Source organism: Lissotriton helveticus, chromosome 3_1 (genome assembly GCF_964261635.1).
Source record: "Lissotriton helveticus chromosome 3_1, aLisHel1.1, whole genome shotgun sequence".
NCBI lineage: Eukaryota > Metazoa > Chordata > Amphibia > Caudata > Salamandridae > Lissotriton > Lissotriton helveticus.
Window position 1 is genome coordinate 587,376,788 of NC_136061.1, and position 25,051 is coordinate 587,401,838.

The 25,051-nt window shown below is 45.9% G+C and overlaps 1 protein-coding gene across 1 annotated transcript in view; it reads left to right on the forward strand.

Moving 5' to 3' along the window:
• Positions 1–25,051, forward strand: part of UNC80 (unc-80 subunit of NALCN channel complex) — a 2,761,828-nt gene that overhangs the window by 358,432 nt on the left and 2,378,345 nt on the right. Inside the window, exon 6 of the mRNA XM_078680564.1 lies at positions 24,960–25,033. Within this exon, the coding sequence (XP_078536690.1) occupies positions 24,960–25,033 (74 nt within the window). The remainder of the gene's footprint in view (positions 1–24,959; positions 25,034–25,051) is intronic.

The following is a 25,051-nucleotide window of genomic DNA, read 5'->3' on the forward strand; positions in this document are numbered from 1 at the left end:
TCAAACGGGTGCAATAGGTCGGGTAAATCCTCAGTAACCCAGTTTCCGCCACCAATCATGCATTAATAGAACGGGTCCCCAGTCGTGGGCCTTCGAGAACCTAGTCAGACAAGACATTCTGAAACTTCCATTTATACAGCCAGCAAAGCGGGGGAATCTTACCCGCAAAGAGAAAAACATACTGCAGAAAATCGCGGACAACCCCAACATCATCTGTCAAAATGCAGATAAAGGAGGGGCTCTGGTAGTCATGGACACCAACTTCTATGTGGATAAAATCACAGCTCACGTTGGAGATACTGACACATATGACACTCTCCCTAGAGATCCGACCAAGGAATACACTAATGACTTAATTACCATAATCAACAAGGCTTTTGATAATGGCACGATCAACGAGAAAACAAAAAGATATCTCACACCTACCAATCCAAGACCTCCTGTCTTATACATGTTACCAAAACTACATAAACACCCGACAAATCCTCCATGTAGACCTATAGTGTCGACAAGAAACAGCATCCACGAAAACATGGGAAAATTCTTGGACAAATACCTTCAACCATTTGTCACCTCAGCTGACTCTTTTGTCAAAGACACGACGGATTTCATCTTGAAACTGGAACCAGTCATGAATACCCTTAAAGATGACCATCTAATCATGTGCACTGTGGACGTCAGTTCCCTTTATACTTCAATCCCCCATGACGGGGGAATTGATGCTATTGAAAGTACTTTGGCCCAATCTGACATTGACCATGATTTGAAAATATTTCTCATGAAATTGACTTTGTTCACGCTATATCATAGCTACTTCACCGTCTCTGACAAATGGTTCCTACAGCTTAACGGTACGGCCATGGGAAATTCGGCTGCTCCTTGCTACGCCAATATCTTCATGCGAAATTTTGAAGAAAATCACATTCTCTCTCAAGATCTCTGGCAAGAAAATGGTCGCTTATACCTGAGGTACATCGACGACATATTCTTACTCTGGGCAGGTTCCAATGAGACTCTTACTACCTTTCTTAACACCTGGAATCAAGTTACACAACGAATTCAATTCACTTGGGAACACAGTACATCCTGCGTCCATTTTTTGGACGTTAAAATATTGAGAGAATTGGGAGACTGGTCCACCACTGTCTTCCGTAAGCCCACTGACAGGAACTCTACCCTACATTATCATAGCTTCCACCGGATGGGACTTAAAAACAACTTACCATACGCTCAGATATTGAGGGTTAAAAGAATCGTTTCCAGACCGGATGAGAGCAGAACACAGATCAAAACAGTTCTTGATCGTTTACGAGCACGAGGATACCCCACTCCTATTTTGGATTTGGCAATCCAGAGAAGTGAGAAACATAGTAGAGCTTCCCTGCTACAACCGAAACGCAAGACTCCCACCGACCGTTTGGTGGTAGTCTCTAAATTTTCGAGAGCTTCTTCACAATTTCAAAAGATCATTCGTAAACACTGGTCCATCTTGAAACAGGAATCTGATTTTAATGGCCTATTTTCAGAACCCCCTATCTTCGCCTTCACCAGGGGCAAAAATTTGAAAGAGATTCTGAGCAACACCAGGAGGGCCAAATCCGCACTTACGTACAGTGGCTTCAAACCATGCTACAATTGCAGCAATTGCCATAACAGTATACAAGGCAATATAATGAACCATCCTATGAAAGGCTTCCCTATCAAATTGAATGTAAACGCAACATGCAACAGCAAGAATGTGATCTATGTTTTAAAATGCCCATGTGGCAAATGCTATGTGGGCCACACAGAGAGAATGATTCGCACGAGAATCTTGGAACACAAGAGTAACATTCGCACTGAAAATCAGAAATCAAGTGTGGCTACCCACTTTTTGGATAACAGACATACAGTGGCTCAGCTAAAATTCCAAGTATTGGAACAAGTTCCTATTACAAACAATAATAAGAACCATCTACTTAAGAGAGAGAATTTTTGGATCCGTTACCTTTCCACGATGGCCCCGTCGGGTCTTAATGATCGCATTGAATTTTTGTGCTATTTGTGATTTATCTGCAATTTTTCATGTTGAATAATCATATGTCTGTTCACTTTACCTTTTTTTCATTATGTTTCACTGGGTTGCACCTTCCAAGATGGCGCTCACATGACATTCACCACTTGGTTTTTCAGTCCTATCACTATCTTTACCTTTTGTATATCCTGACTTCCTGGTCTTCCATCGCGCGTTCACCTCATGGAACTCTCCGGAGTCCCGCTGTTATCTTCACACTAGTAAGTACCCACGACTGGGGACCCGTTCTATTAATGCATGATTGGTGGCGGAAACTGGGTTACTGAGGATTTACCCGACCTATTGCACCCGTTTGATTTAACTGGTCACGTGCTATCTGGTTCGATTACCGGTCATTGTTTGGTTTCTATGGCGCTATGGGTTGCGACTTTTGGGTTACCGGCTGTATCTTTCTTTACAGTGTCACACACGCTTGTTTCTTTTTCCGTTTACCAGGTTGAGCACTTTTCGTTTTCAAGTACACACTCACTGTGATTGAGCACACTTTTGGTCTTTGCCGATATGTAAGATGGATATTACATTGGGTCCTTTTGTGTTTTTTATTTGTAGAGTAATTCCCCTGACGACGGGCTATGCCCGAAATGCATTGGGTAGTGTGATTTGATAACACACCTGAACATACATGTGGATTACAAAAGATTGATGTGTATTATCTACATAAACATCCGATCATGGATATGAATAAACCATATGTTTGAACATTCTTGCATTTGGACTACAAGTTGTCTTACAATTGGAATAGCGAATCAGACCACTGGTCTGCTTAAAGTAGTGCGTTGGGTTGTTCTCTCCCTAGGCGGGAGAGCTTTTTCTACAGAATTTAAATATGTCATCATTTAAATGTAAGCAAAGTGCAAATTTGTAACAAATTCATGTCATGGCATGTGCATCTAAATTGAAAACCTGCTTTAAGACCATTCATGTGGCGCTGCATGTGTAGAAATGCACTGTCTTTTCACTTTTTAAAGCAAAAGTTTTGAATGATATTTGGCACTGCACCCCCACGCGCAGTCTGGTTCCTGATGCACATTGTCTTGGTTGCAGTGCACAGAGACCTTACCCTGCTGCACATAGAGGAAAAAAATTAGAGGGAACATTGGTTGTCTTCTGGGAGAGGTGAGGATCAGAGGATTCTGGTCTCTGGAGGAATCCAGACTCCACATGAGCCTGTTGGAGCTCCGAGCTATTCGACTGGCATTGAAAGCATTTCTTCCCTTGGTCAAAAGGAAGTTGATGTAAGTGTTCACAGACAACACCACCGCTATGTGGTACTGCAACAAGTAGGGTGGGGTGGTGTTGTGGACTCTTTGCCAAGAGACCCTGCATCTGTCGACATGGCTGGAACTGCAGGGCATAAACTTAATGGTTCAACACCTGGCAGGTTCCCTGAACGCCAGGGCAGACAAACACCGCCATCAATTACTTGTGGATCACAAATGGCGTCTCCACTCAGAGGTGGCACAAGATCTATTTCAGCTATTCGAAGTGCCTTGGTTAGATCTGTTTGCCTCCTGAGAGAATGTGCAACTTCAGCAGCTCTGCGAATTGGAGAATCCAAATCGACTATCGCTCAGCGACGCTTTTCGTTGCAATTGAAACTCAGGCCTCCAGTAACCCTTTTTGCCTATACAACTTTTGCCCAGAGTTCTCAAGAAGATCAAGAACAACTGGCCCAAGTCATTCTTGTGGGTCTGGACTGGGCATGGAGAGTTTGGTATCCCGAGATTCTGATAATGAGCATCGACCCGCCGAACGCTCTGTTCCTTCGGGAGGATCTTCTGTTGCAGCAGCAGGGACGGGTCCTCCACCCAAACCTGTTATCTCTCTGCCTCCGTGCATTGAGATTGAGTGGCGGCAGTTGATGGCTTTTGACCTTCCTCCCGAAGTATGTAAAGGTATCTTGACAGCCGGGCATCCCTCCATCAAAATGGTATACACATGCCTGTGGCAAAAATCTGTAAAAATATTGTACAGAAAAGTCTATTGACCCTCTTTCTGTCTCTCTTTCTGATAGTCTTCTCTTTCTTCTTACCCTTTCTCAGCAGGGCTCTGGTTTGGGAACTCTCAGGGGTTATCTCTCTGTTCTGTCCGCCTTCCTACAGCTGCCTGACCAACCCTCTATATTTAGGTCCCCTGTTGTACATAGGTTTCTGAAAGGGTTGGTAGATGTGTTGCCATTCCTTATGCCTCAGTAGAATCTGAACCTGGTTCTCACTTAACTCCTTTGTGCTCCCTTTGAGCCGTTACACAATTGTCCCCTACGGCTGCTTACCATCAAGATAGCCTTTCTAGAGGCAATAACAACTGCCCAGAGAGTGAGTGAGCTGCAGGTTTTATCATCCAAGTGATGCTTTGCAACTGGGCCTCTTTCCTTCCTAAAGTGGTGTACCCATTCCATTTGGGACAATTTCTCACCCTGCTCACTTTTTATGCTCCTCCACATTCCTGTGAGGAGGAACGACCCAACCTTTTGGACCCAAACAAAGTGTTGTCATTCCAACTTGACAGCACAAAAGAGTTCCGGGTGAATCTTTGTGGGATATGTGGGAGCTGAAAAAAGGTTGGACAGATCAGAAATGGACCATTTAGCACTGGTCCGTTCTCCGTATGAAGATCTGCTATGCCCTGGCTAAAAAACAGCCTCCTGAGGGCTTACTGGCCCATTGCACCAGATGAAAAGCTGCAACCACGGTGTTAGCTCGTGGAGTTCCAGTCCTGGACCTTTGCCAGGCAGCAACATGGACTGTCATTTCACCCGTTTGGTCCTGCAGGTACCTTATAGACCCACCCATGCCTCCCCGCTCTGCGGACACATTTTTAAGACAATTTGCTCCCTTTTCAGGGCCCTACTTGGGACACACATTAGTCAGTTCACTCATGGCTCTGCTCATTTGGCGAGGAAAGTCGTGAAAAGTAACTGACATCCGCGTGCCTGGGTGGCGCCTACATAAGTGACTGCGACGTCACATTCGGCGCCAACGACGCCTCACAGAACCGATCGAGCCACATGATGGTGCGCAGGGTACTGCTCACGCAAACTTTTCCAGATCCAGCTTGATGCCTGGGAAATTCAAAGGTAAGGAATCTGCAGCTAGATATTGTCTCTATCATCTAATGCATTACCAAAGGTAAGTAACTTGTTCTTTGATTCCTTGGAGTATCATCTTTGGTCGCACCGTTCAGGAGGTAGCACAGCTGATTGTTCAACGTGTAACCCTGTACTCGCCAATTTGGCAACCAAGTCTTTCTACAATAAAAACAACAGTTTCGTGTTTTTATGGCCAGAATATGTAGAATACATGTCCTGACAGCGAACTATACTGCACCCTGCCTTAGGGCTCGACAGGCCGGCCGTAGTTGTAACTTACACTTAATACAGAGGGAGGTTTGGCTGTGCCATTGCTTTACATGGCAAAGTTGGGCTAGCTTTTTAAAACTGCTCTTAGAGTCTGTAGTGGCGGACTGGGAGGCTCATTTTACTACCAGTGCTGCAATCCCTGGGTTGACCTTCTAACTTACATAACCTGGGTACACTGAGTATCATATACCATGGACTAGTAGGACTGTTAGCCTATGCCTATTGTATATAGCCAATGTAATATACACTTTTTAAGGTCAGGGCACTGGAACTGAGGTTACCTGCACTGAATCCCGATTTGCATCGCTCCTGACCCGTTCCGACGTGGCAAGTGCCGTTTGATCGGAGGGTCATAGAGAGAGCACCACATCTTCCGGTACACCCTCATTTCCGGCGAGGTCAGCAGACCAGTTGCCTGCACCACCAGGACTATTTAGGTGGGCACAGAGGCGCTCTTGCAGCGGACACGGCGACATTGCTGCTAGTTGCGAGCGCTTAGACTGAACAAAACTACATTTTACTGGGGTAAATTGTTTTTAAAAATATTGTTTTTACCTGCACTGAAACCCGATTTGCATCGCTCCTGACCCCGATCCGACACGGCAAGTGCCGTTTGATCGGAGGGTCATATAGAGAGCACCACAACTTCCGGTACACCCTCATTTCCGACTGGGTCAGCGGACCAGTTGTCTGTGCCACCAGGACTATTTAGGTGGGCACAAAGGTGCTCTTGCAGCGGACAAGGCGACATTGCTGCTAGTTGCGAGCGCTTAGACTGAACAAAACTTCATTTTACTGGGGTAAATTGTTTTTAAAAATATTGTTTTTACCTGCACTGAATCCCGATTTGCATCGCTCCTGACCCGGTTCTGACGCGGCAAGTGCCATTTGATCGGAGGGGCATAGAGAGAGCACCACAACTTCTGGTACACCCTCATTTCTGGTGAGATCAGCGGACCAGTTGTCTGCGCCACCAGGATTATTTAGGTCGGCACAAATGCGGGCGCGCGGCGGTGCAACAAAGGCAAGCCCGTCTGCGCCCGTCCGCGCCTGGCCCGGGCCGAGGGCAAGAACTCCTGCCCCACAAAATCAAGTACGCATTACATACTCTAGAGAGGACTTAACCAGCCGGAGCCTCAGGTCAGCCCCCTATTGCTGTTTCAAATTTGACCACCTTCTGGAACCTAAAGAATGCGAACACTGCAAATTGAAGTTCGATTTCAAGCCGCTATCACCTCTAAGTAAACCAAAGCAGTTAGAAACCTCCAGAGAAATAAAAGCAATGTTACTGAATTCACGCTCTCTAATCAAGCACAACACAGAAATGGCTGAGATGATAGAAAGTCATTGCCTTGACTTAGTATTTGTAACTTAAACCTGGGCCAATGACACATCTGACCCAGACTTACTGCACGCACTTCTTATAGGTTTCCAGATTACCAGAGCAGATAGAATTAGCAAAAGAGGCAGTGGGCTGGCCATCATTGCTAAAGATGGAATATCTATAATAGCATCCTCATTAGGCACCTCACATGACTGCGAACTGCTATCCTTTCAGATACAACTTAGTCCTAATGACTCCTGGAATGGCCTACTAACCTACTGCCCACCTAAAGCGCAGGCCTTCTTGGTGGACAAACTCACCCCTTATCTGGAAGCTAGCATCAACTATGCAGATTACACCGTATTAGGTGATTTTTAATCACCACCCAGTGAACGTTTTGGACTCTAAGAACACTGAACTCTTTGATACCATGTCAGGCTTGGGGATGGAACAACTGGTCAAAGAGAGCACTCATGTAGAGGACATACTCTAGACCGCCTTTTCACCTCCAACACTAAAATCAAAATACTAGAGGTCCTATCAGTGTTGTGGTCAGACCATAGGGCCATTATTTTCACCATCAAAGCCTCATCTCAGTGCAAGACAGGGACCAACTTGCCGGCAACATACACCTACCGAGATTGTGCAGCAATTGACTCTAACCTTCTCCAAACCTCACTACTGACAAAAAAGCCTAACCTACAGGTCGAAACCAATCTGGCAGTACAGAACATAACCTCCTGGATTACTAAGGCTACCAACACTATAGCACCTCTAAAAACCACCTCCTCAAGAAGGAACAAACCTTCCGAACCATGGTTCTCAGATAAATTAAGGAAACAAAAACAGCTATGTAGGAGAACAGAAAAACAATGGAGGCAAAATTACAATAAAGATTTGAAAAAGGAGTATGCACAGACACTAGCCACCTACAAAAAAATAATTCATGAAGAAAAAAGTAACTATTACACTACTAAAATTTTGGCTTCTAAAAACTCAAGTAAAGAGCTTTTTGCCACTGTCAGGAAATTAGCAAAATTGCCGACCAAAACTAAATCGGATAACAACCCAGATTTCTGCAATGTGTTGGGCCAGGTTTTCGCCGATAAGGTGGAGCTGGTCTACAGAACCTTCTCCAATCTCCCTGATGAACCCCCTCCTCGGACGAGTAACCCTGCTCCAAGTTCACACGTTTTTTCCCCCCCCTCCAACCAGAGAACAGGTCACTGAAACCATAATAGGTACAAAATCTGGGGCACCCTCTCACCCATGCCCCCCAAAATTTTTCATCTCTTCCCAGAAATCCTCAGTGAACATCTAAGTGAACTATTCTCTGAGATTATACTCCACAGGAATTTTCCTGAAGCATGGAAGACAGCATCTGTACTACCCTTGCTGAAAAAACTCTACCTAGACCCAGCTGACCCCAGCAATTATTGGCCAATCTCCAGAATCCCGTTCTGCTCAAAGGTTCTGGAGAAATTGCTCCGCATCCAGCTTAGTCTGCTTGACCACTCTCAATTCGGGTTAGAGAGAGCCACGGAACCCAAACTGCCTTAATCACTGCAAGCGAAGAGTTTAGGATGAAGGCGGGAAGGCCGCCTTGATATTGTTAGATCTGTCAGCGGCATTCGAACCGTCAATCACAAAATCTTAATCACCAGGTTGTCTGATATGGGCATTCAAGAATCTGCCACAACTCTACTAACATCCTATCTGACTGAGACATCTTTTCGAGTCGAACTAAATGAATCCAGCTCTCAAACGTTCAATATGCAATGCGGAGTCCTGCAGGGTTTGTCTTTGAGGCCTACGCTGTTTAATATTTACGTGACCCTTCTGGCCGCTCTGATAAGACACTTCGGGTTCTCTGTAGTGTACGCAGATGACATGCAGGTAGTCTCATTAACTAATAATGAGGAGGAGATTGCCGACCACTTTAACAACTGCATGCTCCATGTCAACTCTTGGAAGCAATTTAACTGTCTTAAACTTAATGGCAGCAAGACTGAAGTACTATTGCTGGGTGCCAACCCCCTGGCATGGTCTTCGAAATGGTGGCCTCCTGAGCTGGGTGAGTGTCCTACACCCGCCTCAAAAGCAACAAATCTTGGGATTACCTTCGACTGTAGGCTGACCTTTGATAGCCAAATCAACTGCCTTACCTCCAGTTTCTGGACAATCCTTAAAATGATTAAGAAGATTTGTGCCTTCATTCCCCCTGAGGCCTTAAAAACAGTGGTGACTGCCCTTGCCATCTCCAAGTTGGATTATGGCAATGCACTATACTTGGGGAGCCAAACTCAACTCTTGAAAAAGCTACAACGTCTGCAGAATGCAGCAGCAAGACTGATTCAGGATATCCCCAAACACAAGTCAGTCTCCCAGCAGCTTGGAGCACTGCACTGGCTACCGGTCAAGAAAAGAATAATATTCAAATCTTTGTGCATCACTTTCAAAGCACCCCAGGGAAAGGGTCCCTCGTTCTTGACATCGCGCATAAAATACTATATGCCATCTAGAAACCTTAGATCTGCACAACAAAAACTGTTGCAAATCCCTAGGTTCAAAAAAGCACGTTGGGGAAGTAGGAGCTTCTTGTTGAGATCTGCTAAAACCTGGAACCTTCTTCCACCAACAATTAAAAACAGCCCTGATCTGAAAGCATTCAGGAAGGCAGTTAAAACATGGTTATTTCAATCTGACCTCTAAGGTTGCCTAGCCGCACATGCTCTCTGAGTCCTTAGCGCCAAGACACCTCCAGGCATTCGTTGCGCTCTATAATTTTAAAAATCAAATCAATCAACTCAAGCAGTCGAAAAACCAGCAACATCAGTCCAAAAACTTGGGGAGGACCTTACAAAAAGTGGCATTTCCTACACTGATATCAGTCCTTTTCTTTCTGCACCCTTTGATATAGATTTAGATGTAAAAAAGATGTTTTCCACAAAAATGACTGATTTCAAGTGCAATGACTGTAGGAAGCAGATGAAGGGTTGTGAACCCTCACATCGTAAGACTGTGGTACTAGGCCTCTAGACACAATTTAAAGTCATACAATAAACTGCACCTGAAGTTGATCGAAGAGAGGGATGCAAAACTCTAGCACCTTGAATATTCAAAGAGATTGTGATAGAAAAATAGATCCCTCTCCCACTCTAAATCACTGAGCCGTTCATGATCTGATTCAAGTAGTCAGTACTGTCCGTAGTAGTGTTCTTGCTCTTTGTCTTTAAGTATGTTGAAGATGAACCATAAGCATGAGAAGGCTAAGAGGGAGTCAACTCTATTTTGCCACTCAAAATTAAGCGAGTAGACATGAGGGTGTTAATTAAAGGGTCATACCACATATGTTTTTTCCGACTCTTATCCAGTCCTGCAGTCAGTCAGCCCCAACATGGCCCAAATTCCCTGCACAGTTTTCGGCTCTGCAGCAAATCAGGGACTACAAGGAGCTGCCTCTCTGGAAGATGCTTCCAGCTCTCTCTGGTATGCCTTTTGCCCCAGGGAGCTGCAAGGTGCTACCCAGTTGGACTTGTGCCGGAGAGTCCCACCAACTGGTCTAGAAGGACCCATGCCTGGCCTGTTCTGGTGCTGAATCATACTTCCACACCAGCCAGAGTCAACACCAGTACCTTCCATGCTGGCCCACTTCTGATGCTGCTGTCCAACCCTGAACCGTTTTTGACTTGCTCCAAGGCTATGTCACACTGTGAGTTTGCAAAGATGCAGACACTTAATTTGTAACCAGACTTTTATCCTCAACCTTTGTCTCAATGCCAGTACTATCAGAGGCTGGAGGCCCTATTTGGATCTGACTCTGATGCAGTTCAGGGAATGCAAAATGTCCCCATAATCCTGATGATGACAAGAGGCGGACAACTTGCTTCTCCCAATCTATACTGATGATACTGAGCTAGACTCACCACTTGGACCACCAACAAAAGAAAGTGCCTCTTTCACAGTAGTTGTGTGAAGAGGGTTGGAAGAGATTGAGTTACAGTTGCCTATTGTTGAAAGCAAGGTCAGCTTCTTAACTGAGATTCATCAGTCTGATCCAACTTTTTCTGAGCCATTATTGCCACTCACCAAAACTGATACAGACATCCCTATAGTCTATTGATCTATGCTATGCTTGGGTCCTCTTGTCAGTCGACCTGCTGCCAGGTGACATAGGCCAGTTTCCACCAATCCCAATTTGCTGACAAAACACTCTTTTAAATTTTTTTTTAATAAACTTTATTTGAAGAATTTCAAGTAAACAAACCATTGGTGCGCACACAGTAGCGAGCAGAGGCGATACATAAACATTCAAATCAGTAAAAATATTGCAGGAAACTGGTTCCTCTCCCTTTCCTTGTCCCCCACCACCATAATCTGGGGCAAGAACTGAGCATTTAGGACATTACTCATCCCCCCCCTCAACCTTTTCATCAATGCCCACTGGATTGTCTCCCAAAGTGGTGCTCTGAGTGCCAATTTGAGAGTTCCCTTCCAATAAATTGTGGCAGAGCTCCCTCCAGAGCCCTAAGTCATGGCTTTTCATCCCTGTGACACTTATTCATATGCACCTCCTCAACTAAGGTTCACTCCCGCACATCCCGCATCCATGCCGAAAACTCCAGAGGACGCGTCCCCAGCCATACTATAGCAATTCTACGCCTTGCCAGCACCAGCAATAATTGCTGTAGTCTATACCCTATTTTGGTTTGCTTTTTTCTTTTCCTTTTCAGTCCAGGACACAGTGTTTTGGTGTTAATTGAACTCTACTGTTCACATGGTGCCTTATCACCTCCACTACCTCTGTCCAGAAACCACTGACGGCAGGCACTCCCAGGTAAAGTGCAAGAAATTAGCCCCAGTTTTATTACACCTGGGGCATGCGTCAGACTTGCCCGGAGCCATATGATGTATTCTGGCCGGGGTCATGTATGTGCGGTGGATGTAGTTGTAATGTATTAGGCAAAACCGGGTATTGCAGGAGATTGTGTGCATGAGCACACCTACCACCTTCCAATCCTTTTCTTCCAGTGGCTTTGCGAGATCTGCACTCCAAGCTGCATATGCAACAGGAGGGGGAGCCCTGGCATCCGCCCTCATTGCCCTGTACAACAGAGATATAAACCGCTCATCTACCCCACACGTATGTATAATATCTAATGTTTGTGCAAGAAGCGGTATCAAGGGATATGTGGGCCAAATCTCTTTCAACATGTTAGCTAGGGCGGCATATTGTATATATTGCTCTTGCACCAATTTGAAATCACTACAAGCCTGTTCAAACGTATTGAAGCACTCGCCCGGATACAGGTCTGCGTGTGATTCGTATGCCCCCTTCCGCCATGGCCTTAATGACATATTGGCCATCACTTTCTGGATTGGGCCAACTCCCACACTGTTAATTCCCTGTGAAACGGAGCATGCTTTATGACTCACTCCACAAACAGCTGCCACACATGCGCTGTCTGCCTAACCACATATGGTGCAGCCTCAGAGACACCAGCGCCCTCCATGAGTAGAGTCCGTTGTTCAGTAACTGGTACACTATCAAAGAGTAGCTGTTTCTCCCAATTGCCCACCTCCGCAAACCACCTGGCAGTGTGCTACAATTGAGCGGCATAATAATATAGTTCCATTCTAGGTGCCTTTAGCCCCACCCATACGTACGATTTAGCATGGCAACAGCAACTCTGCTACGCCGTCCAGCGCAGTATAAGTCTATCAGCAGGGAGTCCAAAGCCATAAATATTCAACAGGGTATGGGGCTCAGCCCATTCTGTAGCACATAGAGGCAACAAGGCAGCAGCTCCATTTTAGCTTTCGCCAACCGGCCCATTAGGGAAAGTGGTAGCATCTTCCAAAAGCCAGTTGAGCCCCTTAAGGCCTCTAACGTCTTATAGATGTTAAATTGTAACATTTTGGAGTCCTCGCCAGCCACCGGTATGCCCAGGTACCTGAAGTGCGAGGTCGCCCATCTCAGTTCCAGCTGAGGGAGCAACCCCATGGCAAGGCCAGTCAAGCGAACCAGGGAAAACAGAAGTGATTTATTCTTATTGATTTTCAGCCCGAGCAGTTGACAAACTTCTCCAAATTCCACAGGAGTTTCGGTACTGCCTCCCGGGGCGAGATGACATAAAATAATGTGTCACCCGCATATAACGATATGACCTGATATGCTCCGGTGACATTGATGCCCCAAGGGGCCAGGTCCCTACGTGTCCACATTGCCAGAGGCTCTATTGCCAGTGCCAACAACAGAGGGGAGAGTGGACAGCCCTGTTGCGTCTCTCTCTCTAGTCTCCATTTACATGACCGACTGCATCCCAGCGGTACTCTAGCGCAGGGTGCCTTATACAGGATTTGTACCCTTCTTCTAAATTTAGGTCCACAACTTGCAACCCTTAGCACCTCCAAGAGGTACCCCCAATCTACAGATTCCAAGGCCTTTTCCAGATCTATAGATACTAAGGCAAGGTCCTCATCTCTTTGTCGTGTTTCATGCAGTATGTGGTACAACCTCCTGATGTTCATGCCCGTGTTTCGTGTAGGTATAAACCCACATTGGTCATCATGGACCAGGTGAGTCATGTGGGGAGCTAGTGTGGTGGCCAAGGCCTTACATAGTATTTTCACATCGGAATTAATCATTGTGAGATGTCGATATGCAGAGGGGTCTTGTGCGATCCCCCAGGTTTGAGGAGCATAACCATTTCACCCTACGCATGGTGGGCAGAAGTATCCCCAACTCAAAGGCCTCCTCATACATCTGCAGTAGCGGCTGTATAAACTGATCTGAGAACCCCTGTAGAAAGGCCACAGGGAACCCATCTGCTCCGGGGGCCTTGGATCCGGGCATAGATTGAAGAGCTGCCAGAGCTGCCTGCACTTCTGTGACAGTGACCAGGGCATCGAGCTCCTCTGCGCTCTCCGGCGAGAGCTGCGATAGCGCCATTTACTCTACAAATGGGATGTAGCTATACGCTGTTACTCCGGGGTCTGCAGCATAGACCCACTGTAAATGCTGTTTGAATACCTCTAGGACGCCAACCCTGGTGTGTGCAAGCCCCCCTCCCGCCGCCTCAAGGCAGTGGTCAACATGGGAGCCTGTTCCCTTCGCAAAATCCAGGCCAACAATCGGCCTGACTTGTCGCCCTCAGCTGATGGTAATGCGTCAGGGAGTACCGTCCAGCCTATCCCAAATGTCAGTTATGCGCTCACACTGTTCCTGTTCTCTCCTATCTGCCCTCGAGTTTTCCGGGCTTTGTGCCTGTATTTAGGCCAGGGTCTTCTCCTCTTTATCAAGTTCCCCATGTAATTGTTGCCTCACCCCGTACACGAGCCCTATACTCACACCACGTATCACTGCTTTTAGAGCTTCCCACTCAGTTGCCCTCACAGTCTCACTCCCCCAGTTTGTCCCTAAGTAGTTTGTGATTTACTGAGCTAATGTGGACCTCCCCACTTGATCTGCCAAGAGGTTGGGCGGGAGCCTCCAAATACTAGGGCCCAGGATAGGAGTCCGCCACCTCCCTGTGCCTAGTATAGTTGAGTGGTCAGAGAGGAAACGCGCCAAATGAGTCACCGCCATCTCAGGGAAAGCCGGGACTACCAACACCAGCACCCTGTCTATCCTACTGTGTGTGCCATGCGTCTGGGATTGACAAGTGAACAATGAAATTGAGGGATGAGTTTCCCTCCATATGTCATGCGATCCCACATCCTGTATAACCTTGCTAAGCATTTCAGTCATTCTAGGTTTCGTGCCAGTCTTAGGGGGAGATCTATCAAGAGCTGAATCCAACATGCAAATAAAGTCACCCATCCAAATAAAGGGTACATCCACTTCGATAATCCGTTAATCAATAATTCCCGGGTGACCTGAAAAAATGAGGGATCATCTATATTGGGTGCATATGTGTTCAAAATGACAATTTCCCTACCATCCAGACTACCGGGCACTATTACATATCTGCCACGCACATCTGCCTTGCTACACATCACAGTAAATGGTGTGCCCGGAGCCACCCAGACCAAGGTGCCCCTAGTATAAGTGGAATAGGAGGAATGATACATCTGACCTTGCCACTTTTTGGCAATTTTAGCTGCCCTGCTATCATCCAGGTGCATTTCCTGGAGGCAGGCAATGTAGATATGATGCAGTTTGAGAAATGTTAGCACCCTATGCCTCTTGGTACAGATGCCCAGTCCCCTCACATTCCAGGTCAGAAATTTATATTCAGTACCCATTGTGGAGTGTGCGAACTTGGGGCCCAAATGTCAAGCCTCGTCCACCCCCGCAGTCTCCTCTACGGCGCACACCTTAAAAATAATCCAACAAAACTGATAACCCCCATATCCTGCCCCCCCACCCACGGACATTTGACAAACAACAAACTGATAAAAAACGTTACTCCTAATGTCATGCCACCCAATATTTGTTGTATGCCAAATTTAAGTGACCCCTATGACATTTGCAGTGAGCGCCAAGCAGGACAACAAGCAGCGTGTCCAAATATCCTTCCTCCCTACGCCTGCAACAAGCACCTGACCTATTAAGGCATGCCTCACTTCAACCTACAACCATTTGCCTATTTAGGCTGTATTCCAGGGTACAGTTGGGCCCCACTGCCCTCACTCAGTCTCCTCCCCCTGTCCCCCTCCAGCATCAACCTCCTGCTCAAGCAACTTCTCCGGGATCACCTCCACTGATGCGGTGGGCCACTGCAGCACTGCTCCATTGTCTGGGCTCACAGATTCTCCTTCTGCGTCCGGAGACGAGAGCAAGTCCGCACCCAAGCGCAGTGTCCCATCACTCCCAACTTTGATTCTTTCATCTGGGTTAACCTCCTTGACAGGCGAAACCCTTTCCGCCCCCCAGCCTGCTCTCCTGAAATAGGTCTGACTCCCCAATTCTTGACTCGTGTCCGAGGCTCCCGCGGGGAAAGTGCTTCCCCCGTATCTCCAGTCATTCCCACACCTCCTCAGGAGTATCGAAAAAGTATGCCTTTCCCTGGGACGGGCCCTTAAGCTTTGCAGGATGGAGAAGCATGTATTGCAGGTGTAGGTCTATCAGCTTCCTCTTGACACCTAGGAACGATTTAGTTGCTCCTGCACATGTTTAGTGTAGACGGGATCTTGTTATTATCAAAGCTGAGGACTTGTCGTTCTCTGGCAGCCTGTAGAATACAGTCCATATCCTTGTAGTTAAGGATTTTAGTGATGAATGCCTGCGGAGAAACCCCAATGGGGGTGGGAGGCACCAGTGCCCTCTGTGCCTTTTCAATGATGAACACATCTGAGAGCCTCTCCGGGCACAAATGATACCTGATCCACTGTTACAGGAGCCCTTCTATTGACCTCCCCTCCTCCCTCTCAGGGAAGCTCAGGATGCGAATGTTGCCACGCTTGTCCCGGCCCTCCACATCTTCTGCGCGGTGCTCCATGGCTTTCGTTGTGGTGGATAGGTGTGACACTTGCTTTTTTAGGGTGACCACTTCCCCTTGAGGCCCGAAACATCCTCCTCCACCGCTGTGACTTTGTTGTCACCTTGCAGAGGTCAGTCGGTAGAGGATTACCATTGATGGAGACAGTATCAATCCGGGTCTCTAATGCCTTTCGGGATCCCTGTATAGCTGCCAGTAGCTCCACTCGCATGGGCTCCGCATCCCCACCACCATCCTCCTCTTCAGTGCCTGCTGTTTGTTGTGTTATGCGCTGTGGTGGTTGGCGTGGCATAGTATATTGCGTAACAGTGTTGGATGCCCCAGCACAGGCTGCCTTATCCTTGCCAGTGGAGACCATCCCAGCATGGTCAAGCGGCCCCACTCGACAAAGCACTCTATGCCTGAAGTCTAGTTGTGCAGTCGTCAACAGAAAGAGAATGTTCTCTTCGACAAGTCAGGTCTTAAAAACCTTGAATATGATGTGCCTTCTGGGCAAGAACAGCCATGCTTTATGAGACATGGCCAGCGAATTACTTTCAGCCATCTGAGAGCCTCTCAGGGCATCAATGGCTCGAATCATGCATTTGCGCGTTGGGCAGAAGATGGCTGGGTACGACTTGCATGCTGGTTTGTACACCAACTGCTCTGTCGGCAGAGCTATTGGCACCAGTGAAGTGCTTGCAAGGCACAGCTGTATGTGATCAACTGAGTTTTGAAGGAATATCTAGGCATCACTTATGGACTTGCCATTTTATGCTTAATGCAGTTTGGGGCAGGCTCTGCAGTGGGAACTGAAGTCTTGCTGGGCCTAACACCAAGGCAACCGATCAGACACCACCTAGGTGTCAAAGGAGACTGCAAAATATCTGCAGCGGTGGCTGCTTGACTGCAATTGGACTGGAGGCAGACTCCTCACTCTACCCCACCCGAGATAACGGTTGTGACAGATGCATCGTTCCTGGGTTGGGAAGGTCATCTTGGAGAGGTGGAGATCATAGAACTCCAGGAGCTGGCAGAGGCTCTTCTCCAAATCAACTTGTTGGAGTTGTTAACATGTTGCTTGGCACTGAAGGCATTCCCCCCTCATCATAGGGTGTGTGTGTGCAGATTCTCACAGACAACACAACTGCCATGTGCTACTGCAACACACAGGGCCAGTGCCAGAAGGCACTATGTCTCTGGGAGTTGTGGAACACTCAGGGCATCTCCCTGATTGCCCAACATCTGGCAGGATCTTCAAATGCTGGGTTGGACACACTCATCTGCCAGTTCCTATCGGATTACGGATGGCAGATGCACACAGAGGTGGAGCAGGGCCTTTTCAAGAAATATGAGAGAAACCTGTCTTCATTGATTTGCCACTAAAGAAATTGTCCAAACTTTTGCACTTTGGAGTTTCCAAGCAGTCCTCCCTAGGAGACACCTTTCTTCAGCACTGGGTGTCGAGACTCTATACGCCTTTTTGCCCCTCTCTCTCCTGTCCAGAGTACTTAAGAAGATCAAGAGAAACTAGGCCCAAGTCATCCTAGTGGGACCGAACTGGGCGGGAGAGTATGTTACCTGGAACCTCTGGCCATGAGCATATGTCCTCCAATTCAGCTTCCCCTTCAGGAGGACCTCCTGTTGCATCAACAGGGCTGGGTTTGCATGAAAACTTACACAATCTACACCTCCATGTATGGAGATAGAGTGACAACAGTTGATGGCTTTCAATCTTCTCCCCTGAAATGGTTGGTGTCATCCTAGCAGTCAGGCATCTATCAACCAAATCAACTCTTGAATGCACAGTTGTCTGATGTTATCCTGTTTTGTTTACTACTAGACCAGTAAGGCCTTGATGTGGCAACAGTAGAGGTTATCTCTTGGCCTTTCTGGCTTTGTTACGTTATATTTACCTGACCTGCCATCCTTCTTCAGTCACCAGTTGTGATGATTTTTGTGAGAGGGCGAACCATATTTTTTTACCATAAAATCAGTAGGGAAAGGGTACGAACTCTAGGCATTATCGTTGGTACTGCCATATACATCCTCTGGTCCTCCAAACGAATCAGTATTTCTGCCCAAGGTAGTAGCCATCCAACACTTTGAAGGCCTTCTACACACTGCCGCATCCCTGCAAGGAGCCAAAAGGGCCCTCAGCTTCTATGTTGATCGGACCAGAGATTACTGATAGGAGGATTAACTTTTTGTTGGTTTCTCTGGTGCTAGAAAGTCAAAACGGTGACAAAAGAGGACCACTGCCAGATGGATTGTTTTATGTATTAAGATCTGCTACAGGTTAGCCAAAAAAACAGCCCTCAGAAGGCTTACTTGCTCGTTCTACTACATCAAAGGCCGCTACCATTGTATTGGCAGTGGGTGTGCGAGTCATGGACATTTGCCAGTCTACTACATAGGTGTCCCTCCACACATTCATCAGGCATTACTGCCAGGATAGACTGGTTAGATAGAACAGGCAATCTGTCCTGCAGGATTTCCTGGTCTGAGCTATTACACAGTCTAATGATCGGGCAGTGTACTGCTTTGGTATCTATTCACGTCGTGAGGGATCTGCCATTGGAAGCCTGTATCAGAAGAACATGTTACTTACCTTTGATAGCGCCTTTTCTAGCAGAGAGCCTATCTAGCCGCAGATTCCTCACTGGCCCTCCCTCCTCCCCTTGTCTCTGGAATGGACTCATGCAGTCCGATCTGGTGCACCTGCACACTGCACTATCTGATTTCAATTGTTCTGTGTTTGACGGCGCGGACAGAGAACAGAAAGAAACAGATGTCAGTTACGCTGAGGTAGCGTATATATAGAGATGAAGCCCCAACATCATATCCCAAGCAGGCAGACCCAACGTGCAGCCGCACTACGTCAACTGTTGACGCATGAGTAAATTGCTTTAAAGTTTCTGGATCCAGTATTGCGCCTGTGCAAATTCACAAGGTACAGAATCCGTAGTTCCATAAAGATTCTACCAAAAAAGACGGTATGATGGTAAGTAACTTGTTCATCTTCCAGTGAGGTGTGGGTGTTCTCCTCCAGTGTAGGGAATATATATATTTTTTTTAAACCTTTATTGTACAGAAGGCGCGCACAGATACGGGCCTACAACCCACCGGGCCGGCCACCACAATAAAGAGACATACGAGGCAATACAGGAGATACAACAGGATTTCTAAATAGCTCATATGAAAGGCAAAGGCAACAAGTCTTTGAGGCGCCATCACGGACAGGATAAAAATAGGTTAATTTTATAATAGAAAAAAGGGTGTAACGGGATAATGACAATCTGTAAAGTCCAGAGGGCCGTGGTGGGCCGTGAGCAAGCCGAAGTCTCGAATACAGGAAAAGACCAACAGAACAATACATTTTGGCAAAGGCAGAACGTGAGTCCCACATCAAGAACAATCACAATCGCTGCTCAGCACCCACCCACCACTACTAGGGCACATAATAATAAAACAGCGAAAAATACGCTTACAAAACTAAAAGCCCTCCGTTACAACAACCCAAGGGAGGAAAAGAAAATGGGGTGGGGAAAGGGAAAAAAAAGGAGGAAGAGGACATCAAAAAAAGGGGAGGGGGAAAGTGAGGGCGCAGCGTCAGTGCACGCCCCCCACGGCTAACAAAGCACCCAATACTAATTCGGCACATGGAACTGGTGGCAACAGGATAAATGAATGCGTAGTAAACCGTGACAGCAGACATACCAAAAGGGCCATGCCAGCACAAACACCCCGGGGGGCTACGTGCCGACACCGCGCCACGAAATTAGGGGATACATAAGAGCCATAGAACCAAAAAAGGAACAGGGAAAGATACAATAAACAGACCCCCCCACCACCCCGCACAGCCCACCCTGCACCCCTGCAGAAGGCTATGGCCTACCCCCCAGCAGCGTGCCTGTCGCCCTAATTAGAACCCGAAATATAGAGAAATATAAGAAAGAAAGAATCACTTAGATAAAAAAGGGGGGGGGGAAGGGAAAACAGGGAAAAACAGCGGGAGAGGAGCCACATAATCAAAATCCCATCAGCTCCCACCCCCCCGCCCAAAAATACTCAGAGCCCACGGGAAGATAATAAACACACGGATAAGCTCCAGGAACGTAAAGACGTATCAAACATAATCATACAATTATAAACGGATCACCCAACCATACCACCAAATAACAGTCCACAGAGGCAAAATCAGCTCAACCCTGTCCTCGTTTTTCGCAAACTGTAATCGTCCAGCGCACCAGGAACCAGATCACATAAAACAGGAGGTGAATAACAGGGAGTCGAATCAAAAATACACTCAAGTTGTAGCGATCGTGACCCGGATGATCCGGAAAGTACAGTAACCACTTCAGGCAAAGCAGGCAAAGTTCCGATGAGAATACGGAGGAAGCCTGTCCAGCGGCACCGTCACAGGATCTTCGTATGGCCATGTGAGGCAAATGAGGAAAAGGAGACCCATCGAGGTCGGTCCAGACGGGATCCAGCCGGGGAACCTCCGGAGCAGAAGGAGGCACAGGACGAAGAAGGGCAGCGGACCCCCGTACATCCACACCAACAGCAGCCTCCAGGTCCACGACCCCAAGGAAAGTTCCAGCAGCACACAACAGAGATGAAGCCGCACAAACCGAGGGGGGTCCGGCAGGCCCAACAAAGGGACCCCCCTCCAGGATAGCTGTCGGTGCGGTCATGGGTGCCCCCCAGGAGCGCAGGGCGGCGAGGATGTCGCGAAGTGTAGGCTCACCTTTACAGTATTCAGCAAACGTGCCGCGCGGCGGACCCGCATCGCCGGTCCCCGCAAGGCCGAGAATCATGGGGCCGGCCGCCATCTTAGAAGCCCGGCGGGGCCGCTGCGAACACCGACCCCCGCCCGGACATCAGCGGGGCAAAACAGAACACCGGCAACCACCAGCGGAGGTGCCACCAGGGCAGGAAGGGAAGCCACCAGAAGAAGGCGATGCGCCGGCACCCCACACGCCGCCGGCACCGTACTCCGAGTCCGGGCGGAGGAACTCAAAATGGCCGGGCCGGAGAACAAAGGGGAGACGAGCCAGATGTACGGTTAATCCCGTCCATGGAAGACAGCTCCCCAACACCAGGCCGCAGGACCGCCGGACCAGGCCCGGGAGGCCGCAATCGGTCTATTAGCACATCGGCCCCTCCAACCGACTCCACACCACCACCAAAGGCCGGCCACCGCGCCCCGTCCAGCCCGGGCGCCGCCAAGGAGTGCCAGGCCCGGCCGCTCCGGAGGCCCCGAAGCAGACAGGGGCGTAACTCAGGATCCGTGACACTCAGGAATCACCGAAACAAACGGTAAGTGCCTGTGAGTTATCGTCGTTCCACTGCACATCGTGGAATACTTCCCGGGGCAGGATAAAGTACAGGATATTTGTTGCAGACAGGAGAGTGATCGGAGCCGAGCTAAAACGCGGCCATCTCGGACGCGAGCTTGGCTCCTCCCCCCAGTGTAGGGAATATTAGTGGCAAATGGCATATTTTAAAAATATTATGCACCAACGTTAGTCAAACCATGGTAAAATTGAAAGATCACTAAACATGAAGGTGGTTGGGAGATCTTCTTATATAGCACTTGGTAAATTTAGTGAACTATGTGCATTTTAAACATTTTAGTTTAGCAAAAGTGGCCACAATGTGCTAGGATATGAAAACAAGATCACAGGGGTTTGGTATTGGCTCCAACAATCTGTTGGGTGTATAGTGCAGATGGTGCATAGCACATTAGAAAAGTAACATTTTAAAATCATGGTAGGATGTGTTAGGACTTCAACCCCATATATTAGCATATTTTGCTATTTTCTACAATACACTAGTTATCACACTTTGCATTTATCCTTAATACATCTTTTACCATACTTTGCTCGGCAAACTACCACAATCCGCAACATCCCCGCAAGTGAAGACTTTGTAAGTTCTATTACTGCCCTGTATGGAAATCCACTGGCAGATTTCACAATTTGTTGACCAAAATTTAGAACTTGTATCAGAGCTGTCAGGGGTCAGCAAAACTTTGTAAGATGCATGACATTGACTTTGAATTGCAGAACAAAATCCTTTGCCTAACTGTTCCATAATTTCCCTAGATCCAACCGTCAGCGTGTAATGCAGAACATGCAAATGTGTATTCATCATTCCATCCACTATAATGCCTTCTAGATAGTATTGTCAGCTGAGTGTGACATTTATGTGTTGTTTATACAAACCTCTACCTTCATGTCACTGTGTGCTGATCGCTGTAGTGGTATTATGTGTGCACTTATACAAAGAATGCACCTTTCAGTGGTATTGCTTGTTCTAACGCATAACCAGCAATGGAGTGGCCGCAGTCAGCATGTGTGTAGCAATCATCTCCATCTTACGAAATGCTTCCCGAAAAAGGACCTCTCTTTGATGGTTTATTTTATACTTCTCTTCCAGGTCAAGTGTGATTTTAATATCTATCACTAATTGTTAAAAATGTTGGCAGAGTTTTTTTTTATACTGAGCATTTGGTACCAGTGACACCACAGTGTATTTGTGCTATATTTGGGTGGTTTACTGCAACATGTAAATATACAAATCTGCTCTATTTTGATAGACCATTTGTGCAGCACCATATTGCTCTATATTGTACTTCCGTTGCAATATAAGTTACCACAGTTTTCTTCTAGTGGATATGCTTTTCCAACAGAATCACTTACAAAATATCGAAGGTCATAATATCGACCTACAAAAATATCGAAGCAAGAATATTGATATCATATCTACATTATGGTAAGTACAAAAATATCCCCCAAAAATATCGATGTCAAAAATAATGTTGTTAAAAATATAGTTTTTTATTTAAGCTTAAACAATAATGTAAAATAAAGTAAATAATACATATAATTAAAATAAACATAGTTAAAAATATTTTAAAATGTTTAAAAATTAAAAGCAGTATATATAATGTAAAAATAAATTAAACATTTACATATAATATATAATATGTATATACTTACTAATATTTTTTAATAATCAATATAATAACTTATACAAAAACAATATATCATACAAATTATAAATACATCTATACACATAAAACAATAATATAAATACAAATTAAATAAATATATATCACACATTTTTTTAAATTAAGGGGCATATTACCAAGCTATAGCGATAATTATCGCTAAGCTTGGTTAGCGGGCATTTAAATATCGCCGCGCTCCGACGATTTTGATCGCTTAGGAGCCTTGATATTATCAAGGTTTATCTCCTAAGCGATAAAAATCGGCCGAAATGCATGAATATCGAACTGGTGTTAGTGACAGCTAGGTAATAGGGCGAGTAAATTATCGCCGCTTTAGCGGGAATTTTTTCCGCTAAAGCGGCGATATTGCCCTTGGTAATATGCCCCTAAATACTTTTCAATATTAATGATATACTACATTAACTAAAATAATAAAAAAAATATTAGATAGTGAAGGTAATAAAAATTACTATTACAACTCCAAACAGTGCAACAGTAGGGAAAATGTTGGATAGTGTTGGGGTCAAAATTACTATTCACACTCCAGGGAGTGCAACAGTAGGGAAAGTGTTGGATATCATAGGGGCAAAAATTACTATTCCCTAGTGCAACAGGGGTGCAACAGTAGGGAAAGTGTTGGATAGCGTAGGGGTACAAAAAATTACTATTCCCACTCCAGGGAGTGCAACAGTAGGGAAAGTGTTGGATAGCATAGGCATAAACATTACTATTCTCACTCCAGTGAGTGCAACAGTAGGGAAAGTGTTGGATAGCGCTGGGGTAAAAACTCCAATTCCCACTCCAGGGAGTGCAACAGTATGGAAAATGTTGGATAGCGTAGGGGTAAAAATTACTATTCCCACTCCAGTGAGTGCAACAGTAGGGATAGTGCTGGATAGCGTAGGGGTTTAAATTCCTATTCCCACTCCAGGGGGTGCAACAGTAGGGAAAGTGTTGGATAGCGTAGGGGTACAAATTACTATTCCCACTCCAGTGAGTGCAACAGTGCAACACTCCAGGGGGTGCAACAGTAGGGAAAGTGTTGGATAGCGTAGGGGTACAAATTACTATTCCCACTCCAGTGAGTGCAACAGTAGGGAAAGTGTTGGATAGCGTAGGGGTTAAAATTAACATTCCAACTCCAGTGAATGTAACAGTGTGGAAATGCTGGATAGCGGAGTGGTTAAATTAACATACTTAATATTTAAATAATTTTTGTAAAATAAATAACATATTACAAATTAATTAACAAAAAAAAAAAAATCATATTTACTTAAATAACTTTAAATTACTTCCCACCCGATTCACCCATAAACATACAACCCACTACACATTAAAAAAACACAAATAATTTAATTATCAATAACAAAATAATATTTACCAATTAATTATAAATTACCAATAACAATCAATAAAAAACAATACATTTCGATATTACTAACTTCGACATTGCTTACTTCAATATAAAAAAAACAATATTACTTACCTTAAGGTCGATATTCTGGTCAACGATATTCTTGACATCGATATTCTGTCCCAACGATATTAAAAATTTGATATTAGTGTAGGTCGATATAATTTTTTTTATATTTGTTTTATATTTTGACTGCTCACCTTTCCGACCTTCTCTGAAGAGTATTCTGGTGTACTGTACATGTTCCAGATTTTCTAGAAACATATAATGAACTTATGTGGAATATTGACTGTCATATGAAAATATGTACTTATTTTAGTTTTTGTTGGATACTTGTTACTTTCAGCCAAGAGAAGTTCTCCAATGAACAGTCCAAACCAATCTTCGGAGTCTCCAAATGCAGATGTTGGACAAACTGAGGTACCATTGATCATAGTA